General features: G+C 56.2%; 1 protein-coding gene across 3 annotated transcripts; it reads right to left on the minus strand.

Moving 5' to 3' along the window:
* Nucleotides 1-487: 487 nt before the first annotated feature.
* ZDHHC4 (zinc finger DHHC-type palmitoyltransferase 4) lies at nucleotides 488-7,829 on the minus strand. Of its 3 annotated transcripts, XM_038151149.1 has the most exons (7): nucleotides 7,723-7,829; nucleotides 6,942-7,072; nucleotides 4,180-4,253; nucleotides 2,841-3,019; nucleotides 2,632-2,757; nucleotides 1,640-1,884; nucleotides 488-785 (listed from the first exon to the last, which is right to left on the minus strand). In XM_038151149.1, exons 2-7 carry the CDS (start codon nucleotides 7,062-7,064, stop codon nucleotides 501-503), a joined length of 1,032 nt encoding a protein of 343 aa, XP_038007077.1. In that variant the 5' UTR covers nucleotides 7,065-7,072; nucleotides 7,723-7,829; the 3' UTR covers nucleotides 488-500. The 3 variants fall into 3 exon arrangements, with proteins under 3 accessions (XP_038007077.1, XP_038007078.1, XP_038007076.1); XM_038151150.1 differs by lacking the exon at nucleotides 7,723-7,829 and having other exon boundaries at nucleotides 488-762; nucleotides 6,942-7,393; XM_038151148.1 differs by lacking the exon at nucleotides 7,723-7,829 and having other exon boundaries at nucleotides 6,942-7,391.
* Nucleotides 7,830-9,728: the final 1,899 nt, after the last annotated feature.

A 9,728-nucleotide genomic window follows, 5' to 3' on the forward strand; every position in this document is an offset into this window, starting at 1 on the left:
CTGGAAGGAGAGGTGAACAGGGACACTTTAATCTTCTTCCTGAAGTTAGTGCTCCAAAGCTGCAGTAGGACTTGGTTTCTGCAGGTGAGATCCTGCCAGAAATCATTCTTTCAGCTCAAAATGTAGTCATTGTTAACAGTCATGGGTTAATTGTTTCCAAAAGAAAGATACAAAAAGCTGCTGCTTCCTCGGAACCCACAGGAGCTCTGAGTTAGCCCTTCCCAGAGAGAAAGATCCACTTGGGGAAGGGAGCAAATCCCTGAATTCAGGGGCCAGCACTGAGCTGGCCCTGAGTCTCACAGAGGGAGGGAGCTCAGATGGTGCTCCCTGGGGCAGCAGTGTGTGAATCCTGCAGTAATCTTGTTCCAAAATCTGCAGTAATCTTGTTCCAAAATCTGCAGTAATCTTGTTCCAAAATCTGCCTGGAGCAGCCAAGCCCGCTGCTGAACTGAAGTCCTCTTAGAAAACATTTCAAAATGCCCAGAGAAACAATAATACCTTCATGTTCTCTTCTTCCTTTCCGACACGGTAGGAGGGTTGAAGATTTCCTTTAAATTCCTCCAGATCCCTTTAGAATAAATGTTTCTGTGGACGAGGGGTCGGCCCTGAGGCTGCGAGGGGAGATGGGGGGAGCCCCCAAGCCTTCGGGCCTTGCACCATTCGTTGGTGGTCTGGTTGGTGAGGGCCAAGTACAGGCTGAAGGAGCAGTATCCCCCCAGCACGAGCGTGAGCAGGATGACAAAGCCCAGCATGAAGACAATCCTAGGGAAAGTCAAGAACAGGTGCTGCAGAGAAAGAGGAAAGTTAGAATGTGGGGGGTTGAGGCCCACGGGCACTGCACAGCCCCGGCAGGAATGCACATCCGTGTGAGGTGGAACTATCTGCATCCCAGGGGCCAAGTCCTGCTCCAACAGCTGCCCCAGGGTAGCTCAGGGACTCCCAGCTGTTCCCTAAACTTTACTACATCAGCTAGTCTGGAATGGAGATTCCTTCTCTGTGGACCAGATCTGCCGAGTACAGACCCTGGAGATGGGAATCTGTAGGGTGGGAAGTGCTGTGAGAAAAACCCCCATTTCCAAAGCGTTCAGCAGCGGCATTTTCTAAATCTGGTTATATGTATAAAACAGCTAAAACCCTGCAGCCTGCCCCAAAACCCTGCAGCCCATCCCAAAACCCTGCAGCCTCTCCCATAACCCTGCAGCCCATCCCAAAACCCTGCAGCCCGTCCCAAAACCCTGCAGCCCATCCCAAAACCCTGCAGCCCATCCCAAAACCCTGCAGCCTCTCCCATAACCCTGCAGCCTGTCCCAAAACCCTGCAGCCTGTCCCAAAACCCTGCAGCCCATCCCAAAACCCTGCAGCCCATCCCAAAACCCTACAGTCTGTCCCAAAACCCTGCAGCCCATCCCAAAACCCTGCAGCCCATCCCAAAACCCTGCGGCCCATCCCAAAACCCTGCAATCTGTCCCAAAACCTTACAGTCTGTCCCAAAACCCTGCAGCCCATCCCAAAACCCTGCAGCCCATCCCATAACCCTGCAGCCTTTCCCATAACCCTGCAGCCCATCCCATAACCCTGCAGCCCGTCCCCATGCTGGGGGAACAGGACATGGCTCCTGAGAGCATTGCACAGCACTGACCTGAACGAGCAGGGGGATCCCCACGGGGCGCTCCTGTCCCTGGGCGTCCAGGTAGGTGCCGTGCATGCTGTTGGAGAGCAGCAGCACCTGGAGGAGGAAGGCAGCAGTGACAGCAGCCACGGCGCCGGCGGTGGCCGTCAGGGACAGCAGGTACAGCAGGAACACGCCGGCGTTGCGGGCCCCGATGCAGTTGTTCACCCACACGCAGTGGTGGTCGAAGCGGTGCACGCACGTCCTGCACACGCCTGCAGGAGGCAGGGGCAAAACCAGAGCCTCGGCACTTGGTTTTTAAGTAAGCAGTTTGATCTTTAGGTGTTTTTCAAGCTGAAAATGCGTGGGGGGTTGCGGTCGGGGTTTAGCTGGCAGCTTTTGAAGCAAATTAATTCAATTGTGTATCCTAAGAAAAACAATGTATTCCTTTGTATTCCTATTCCTTTGTATTCCATTTCCTCTTTTATTCACCAAGACTGCAGCTGCAAGACTTTGGTTTCTCTGACAGAACTGCCTGGCAAAGCAGCTGAAAGGCAGATTGCTCCCACCTTTATTTTAGATGATAAAAAGAGAGGTTCTCATCCCGGGCAGTGTTCCAGCTCAGGCTGGCAGGGCTTGGAGCACCCTGGGCTAGTGGAAGGTGTCCCTGCCCTGGTAGGTGTGACATGAGTTGGGCTTTAAAGGTCCCTCCCAGCCTGAACCATTACAGGATTCTGTGACTATGAAAGAGGAAATCCTGCTCTGAGGTCCTGGCAGGTGACAATTTCTGTTACCAGCTGACCCTGAATTATCCCTCAGAACTGGTAATTTCTGTGAGAAGAAACAGCACCCAAGCAGCTCCAGGGAGGGGCAAATGCAGCTGGGACCCCAGGAAAACAAACCCAGCCCTGCGAGCACTGAGCTGGCAACAGAACAGCTGTGGTGGGAACTGCAGCTCCTGGGGGAGAATTCCTTTGGGAAGCTCTTACTGCCGTGGTAAATGAGGAATTTCAGATCCTTACTGCAGTGCTTGGACCTGGCTGGTTTCTGCACGGCGCACGTGGGACACACGAGGCCTCTCTGAAACATCACCCCGTCGTAGGCATAGACCTTAGCCAGGCACGCAGCGTTGGATTTTGTCACCGTACCTGCCAAAGAGGCAAGAAAAAGAACTCAAAAATGGGATTTGCAGCATTTTTTTTCTGTTTTCAGGGCACGAGTGTGATCTTACCGGGGTTGGCCCGGGAGCAGAGCAGGAAGCAGCCCAGGTTGGCGGCCAGCAGCAGGTAGGGCAGGAGCAGCAGGGGCAGCTGGAACTGCAGCTCCCAGCAGTACACAAACACCTCCCAGGTGTACTCCCCAAACACTGCAGCCTGCAGGGCTACGTGCAGCACCACAAACAAACAGCTCCTGTGAAGGAGAGGGACAGTGTTTGACACTCAGCAGCCTGGCTAACGGGTCAAGTGCACTCAGAGGTGATCAAAGACTTGCCAAATGCAAGGAGACACCTCTTTTGGGTTTTCAGGCCAGCTTGGATTGCATATTAATAGTGTTTTCTCCATCCACTGGCTTCTCTTCCCGCATGCACTCCTTTCAATGTGTCAGCTAAATTCCCTGCTTTATTCACATGTGCCTTGGATTGTTTCCCCTGTCAGTACAAAGTCCTGTAATCGCTTGCTGCTGACAAAATGTGCCACAGCAACAGGCCACAAAGCATTCTGCCAGAAGACTTTTGCTACTCTGAAAGCAAAGAAAAAGCCCCCAAAATAATCCCAAAATCTCTGCAATAATATACAACCAGCTGGTAGGAAACAAGGGTGGCAGGAGCAGTGAGCAGCAGCTCCAGCGTTTGTGGAGGATCCCAGAGCCCCCAGCACCTCTGACAGTGCCACCTCTGTGTCCCAGGCTGTGTTAGAGCAGAGGATCAGCAGAACAGGCACAAAACCCCCCCAGCACTCACAGCACAGCTGCACTTTTACAGCCCTGAAGTCACTGGCACGGCGAGCTGCTGTCCCCAGAGAAAAGGTATTTAAATCCTTCCCGAGGCACCAGAGGTTACAGACACACAAAATCCACCTGAATCCAGCAGGCTGCGTGCAGCTTCCCCCCCAGCCACCTGCACGCCCAGGCTGCTGGACTGACACTAATGGGATTTGAGGGAGAGGATGGAGTCTGAGAGTCTGTCTGACTCCGCCTGCAGCTGCCAGAGAGGCTGTGCTAATCCCCGTGGGGTGCAGGATGCCACCAGTGTGACCGGCATCTGTTGCTGAGCCGCATGATCTTCGTTTGTCAGTATGTTCAAACATCTGGGGTGCCACCCTCTGAACAACGAGCAGGAAGGCAGGGACAACAGCGTGGCAGACCCCAAAGGGATCTGCAACCCCTGACAGGCATCCCCAGCGGAGACAGAATAGCTAGGAGAATACCAGGAGCTCCGATGGTGGCAGGGATCCCAACAGCAACCAGAAATCAGAGCGGAAAATAATGCCAGAGGCGTGGAAGGGCAATACCTCGTGTGGAAGAGCAATACCTCGTGTGGAAGAGCAATACCTCGTGTGGAAGAGCAATACCTCGTGTGGAAGAGCCTGTGCAGTGCCCGGTGCGTCACCCTCTGGAGCTGGCTGGGGACCACCTGTGACAACACCTGAGGAGACGGAGCTCTGTGTTACCTGGCCATCACTGCTGCCTGGGGCCAAGCTCAGAGTTAGGTACGAGTCCCTCATGCCTCAGCTCTGGAGCTGCACAGCCCCAGCACCGGGGAGGAGGCTCCTTTTCAGGAGCTTCTCCCCACAGAATCAAAGGCGGAAGAGACCTTCAGGGTCATGGAGTCCAGCCACAACACACACAATCACAGAAGGCTGGAGAAGCCCTTCAAGCTCCTCCAGCCCAACCTGTGCCAGATCCCCACCTTGTCCCAGCCCAGAGCCCTGAGTGCCACCCCCAGGGATGGGGACCCCAAACCTCCCTGGCAGCCCCATGCCTGAGCCCCTTTCCACGAAGAAGGAGGAGAGGCAGGAATGCTGCTGGGGTTTTCCGCATGGGACTGAGCTCCCACACTCCTGGGAGCCCCCCAGGCCCAGACAGACATATCTGGGTCAATGTGTGAAAGTTCTAAGGAGCTTAGGGTGGGTGCAGGGTGGGGCTGGGTTAAGCAGGGGATAGAATCAGCAATTCCCCAGCTGCAATATGCTCCATCAGCCCATCCGACAGAGCAAGGGGAGATAAGCAAAGGGATAAAGCTTGCGGCCTCCAGAAAAGAGAGGGGAAAAAACCCCACGAGCCAGCCAAACCCCAAAAATCCACTTAGCGCAGCTCCAGCCCCATGGCTCCGTGTCTGACTGCCCTTCCAAGCACAGCTGGGCTGAAGGAGGAGCTGCTCCTGCCCATGGAGGGGCTCCCTCGGGCTGGGATGTGCCTGAGGAACTGTCTGCTCCTGGCTGGCAGGTCTCTATAGCAACGCAGATAAATTGGAGGGGCTGCGCCTGGTTCTAGCTGACACGCAGGGAAAATATGCAGCGAGAGCTTCTCGCCTCACGCGTGAAAGACCAGGAGGCAAAAAGCATATGTGGAGCTGAGAAGATGCTAAATATTGTGGTGAGAGCTGCTGCGTCTCAGCTCGGCGGCTCGAGGGACGAGGGGCTGCAAAAAGAAGGTTTTTTTTCCCCAAGTGAGCCGTCAGAGGAAACACAACCCAGCAGAAGAGAACCTGCAGGAAACCTGGTGAACGTTTGGCCCGGGGTTTGGAGCTGATCTGATGAGCTCTCAACACCCCAGCGTTACACCCCAGAACAGCTCAGCATTCTCTGGGAGGCATGAGAGGAGCAGGAGGCTGATGTGACAGCGGCAGGAACAAAAAAGGTTTAATAAAGGCAAAATAACAAACTCAAACCGATCCAGGTGCCACAGGCTTGTGCTCCTGGTAAAGACACCTCACAAAAGCGATTTGGTTTCTTTGTTCTGTCCTTTTCTACTCAATGGCCCAGGCGGGACCTTTTGGCTCATGGCCAATTAGCTGTCCCCAAACTCGAGGTGAAGTCCCCAAGGTCCTATCAGTGATTTTCCTACCTGATCACCGGGAGAAAGCTCTGGGCTCTTTCCTTTTTGGGGGACAGAGGAAGGTTCTGTCCCTCTGTCCATAGTGGGCACATTCCCACAAACCTCAGCACTCTGCAGGTAAAGCCAGGTGCCCTCAGCTGCTCCCCCGTGGCCCCTCCAGGCCCTTCAGCACCCCTGCCCATCCTCTGGGTGCTCTCTAAGAGCTCCAGACCCTTCTGGAGCTGGGGTTTGCATTGGTCCTGACCTTGTAATCATTTATCTTCCACTGTGACCTTACAGTCAGCATTGCCTGCGTTTATATCCCAGGTAAAATATTGATTACAGTCACATGAATTTATTTCCCAGGCACAAGTATGGATTAGATTCCTGCAGACAGTGGCCTCATACCACAGCAGTAATTTAATTGCTGCTGTTTAAACACTTCATAGCAGCAGCTATTAAGATATGGAGGAAAAAATCAATTTCTCTGCACAGTGTGTCTCTAAACCAAAAGGAAATATAACACCAGTAATAAAAAAGTCTGTCTGAACTCCTGTGAACAGCATTAAACATAATTCTCAATTTAAGTGATAATTCTCTCATCCTTTACCTTCCAGAAATATTACAGAATGTTTTCCTTTTTCATTCAGACGCAGCCCAACAGACAGAAAAATGAACTGGTGCTTTCCCAATTCCCTGTTTTCACAATAAAATGCCAATTCTTAATCCTCTTTTAAAGCTCTTCATTCCTGCTTCTTTCTTAGTGAACAAGAGCCTGCAGCATCAGCACACACATTAAAGAGCTTTCCCTCAAATATCTGCCACCCCTTACAATTCCCTCCCTATTTTAATCCTCAAGCCTCCCCCACCTTTTTCCTCTCGATGACAGCAGCAACACCACAAACTGCAAATTCCTGGGGCCTGATTCTTGTGTAACTTTTCCAAGCTGTGCTGTGGTGTTAGTGAAGAGGGCACTTCTGGCGTGGTGAGAAGCTCCATCCTCGCCCCAGACAGGCACAGGCAGGGAGCTGGGAGACCCAAATGACTCCTACACCCTGCCTGGGCAGGATTTAACCATCCCAAAGTGTGTTTCTGCTTCCTACCTCACTTCCTTGAGAGCAGACATTAAAACAGGATGAAATATGTTATATTATCCCTCTGACCACACACACCAGCTTTTTTTTTTTTTTTTTTTTTTTGAGAACAAATATAGCAGCTGCACTAATTTTAGCACAACAAAGCAGGGCAGCTTGGCAGAAGGGGAGCTGATCATTCCCCTGGAAGAGCAGGGCTTTACCTGGCCGGCCTTGGTGACACTCCTGGCGAGGAAGCTCTCCCTGCTCCCCGAGCAGAGGCACAGCAGGGCAGCGACAGCCAGCAGGGAGCACAGGTACAGCAGGAACAGCGTCAGGAAATCCATCCCGAGCCCTGCAGTGGAGAGGAGCAGCTGTGGGACCCCTGGTGCCAGCCCTGCAGCAGGGTCTGGCATTCCCTGGGCCCAGGGATGGAGCAGCTGTGGGACCCCTGGGTGCCAGCCCTCCAGGACAGCCTGGCATTCCCTGAGCCCAGGGATGGAGCAGCCCCTCCAGCAGCAGCCAGCACTGAGGGCAGTGCTTTATGCATCTCTGCGAGGGCACAAACACAGAATCCCCAAATCCTTTAGGCTGGGAAAAAAAACCTCCCAGCCCATGGAGTCCCAGCTGTGCCCGATGCCCACCCTGTCCCCAGCCCAGAGCCCCGAGTGCCACCTCAAGGAATTCCTGGGACACCTGCAGGGATGGGCTCTCCAAACCTCCCTGAGCAGTGCCAAGGCCTGGCCATGGGGAAATTCCTGCTGTGCCCACCCTGAGCTGCCCTGGCCCAGCCTGGGGCCGTTCCCTCTGCTCCTGTCCCTGTTCCTGGAGCACAGCCCGACCCCCCGGCTGTCCCCTCCTGGCAGGAGCTGTGCAGAGCCAGAAATTCCCCCTGAGCCCCCTTTGCTCCAGGCTGAGCCCCTCCCCAGCTCCCTCAGGAACTCTGCAGCCCCTTCCCAGCTCCCTCGGGAACTCTGCAGCCCCTTCCCGGCGCCGTTCCCTTCCCTGGCCCCGCTGCAGCCCGGGGGCACCGGGGCCGTCCCGGAGCAGCCGCGGTCCGGCGGAAGCGGCGCCGCTCGGGGTTCGCGGCGCTTCCAGCGCCCTCCGGTGCCCCGGCGGGGAACGGGGCACGGCACGGCTCAGGAGCGACGGAACGGTGCGAACAGCGGCGGGATCAGCCCGTGAGCCGCGGCGTCGCGCAGTCCCGGGCGCATCGGCACCGTGCGAGGTGATGCGCTGCCTCCCTCCTCGCACAGCGCGGCCGCGCACCGCTCCCGTGCCATCCCTTAGCAATGCCAGACACTCCCGCAGGCTTGTGGCCTTCGGTGAAGTCCCTAAAGCAAATTCCCCGTGCTTTCCCAGGGCTGTGAGCGCGACATTCCCCGGTAACGCGGATCCCACGCTGTCCCAGGTGAGCGGGGCTCGCTCCCGCACCTGCCGGTCCCACCGGGGCCGGGCGAGCTGGGAGCAGCCGGGATGCAGCGCTCGGCCCGTCCCCCCGAGCTGCGTGACACCCGAAACCGCCGGGGCCGATTGGGTTACGGGCCTGCCTGGAACTTGCCAGAGAAGCTCCTCCGGTGGCAGCCGCGCCCCCGCTCCAAAGGCTCCCAAACCGCTGGCATGGTGCGCCCAGCTCCCGGGGCCGCTGTGCCGCTGGCTGGAGCTCCCACAGCGCAGGTAAGCCTCGCAGGGATGCTTCGGCCAAAGAGGAGATGAATCGTCTTGGTGGGAGGCAGCAGAGGAGCTTGAGTTTCAGGAAGAATCTCTTTTTTCCCTTGGCAAGCCCAGTGCACCACACGGGACATGAGAGGGAGAAAAGCAGCCAGAATATTCCCGGGGCACGGCTGGCCTGGAGTGCAGCACCAGGCACTTGGGTCCTGATGGGGGATGGAGAGGAAAAGCCATTTCCCCCCATCCTACTGAGACAGCAGAATTTCTGCAGGGGCAGAAATAGCTTGGCTTGGGTCACTGGATGTCACCTGGCCAGGCTGGCGGCACAGAAGGGGCTGGGGTGGGCACGAGGGGGTTTGTTTGTGGGGGACAGGCAGGGGCTGCGTGTGCCATGGGCCCTGGGCACAGCCAGGCCAGGAGCTGCAGCCAGGGCCAGCACACCGGGACTGGCAGGGGAGCTGCCCACTCCCGGTGCCCTCACGGGCTGTGCTCAAGGACAGGCAGCCAGCAGCCAGCTGGACACAGGCTGGGGCTCAGAGGGATGGAGCTCATTCAGTCCAAGCGCTGCGAAAATCACTTAGAGAGCCTCATCTGGTCAAAGCCTGGCAGAAGGTCTTAATGGAAGCCACATCCATTCACTCGAGATCCCAGAGGTCAGCTCTTTCAGGGATTAAAATTCGCTGTCAGTGTTTAAAGTGCTCAAGTCAGTTAAAAATGGAGAGAAAAGAAGCAATGACCTCACTGGCTGAACATCAACAACAACAAAAGGGAATTAATTGCAGTTTTGACTGTTTGGGCAGGGAGTGGTAACAGAGATGCCCGAGTTTGTAGGAGCTGTGTGTGTGCCAGTGTCAGCACAGGGGGACAGATGCCCCAAAGCCCCGGGAGTGCTGCTCAGAAGGAGATTCGTGCAGGAGAACCTGCCAGAAAGGAGCTGCAGAGAGCAGGAGGAGCAGGAGGAGGAGGAAGAAGCAGCGGGTTTCAATCCCCCGAAGCGGTGACATGACCACCGAGAGCCCGAGCAGGAGGAAAGCCCCGCAGCTCTCCTTGCCCAGGCCGTGCCCAGCCCCGTGCCAGCTGTGCCAGCTGTCCCGGGAGGTTTTCCCAGCCCATCCATCGCCGCCGGCAGCCCGGCCCGTGCCGGAGCCGGGGAGGGGCCGATCACGGCGTGGTCCAGGAGAGATGCAGGCGCCCCTCCCGCTGGTGCCGCAGCAGGACGGGTAATTCCCTAAACCCTCTTAGCGTGCTAAGCCCTGGCATCCCCCAGTGCCGAGGAAGCCGAGGAGAAAATCAGAAACAGCGGCTTAAGGGACAGCGGCTGCCAGCGCGGGGGGCTCTGT

The sequence above is a fragment of the Motacilla alba genome, chromosome 14 (assembly GCF_015832195.1).
Source record: "Motacilla alba alba isolate MOTALB_02 chromosome 14, Motacilla_alba_V1.0_pri, whole genome shotgun sequence".
In the NCBI taxonomy this organism is placed as follows: Eukaryota; Metazoa; Chordata; class Aves; order Passeriformes; family Motacillidae; genus Motacilla; species Motacilla alba.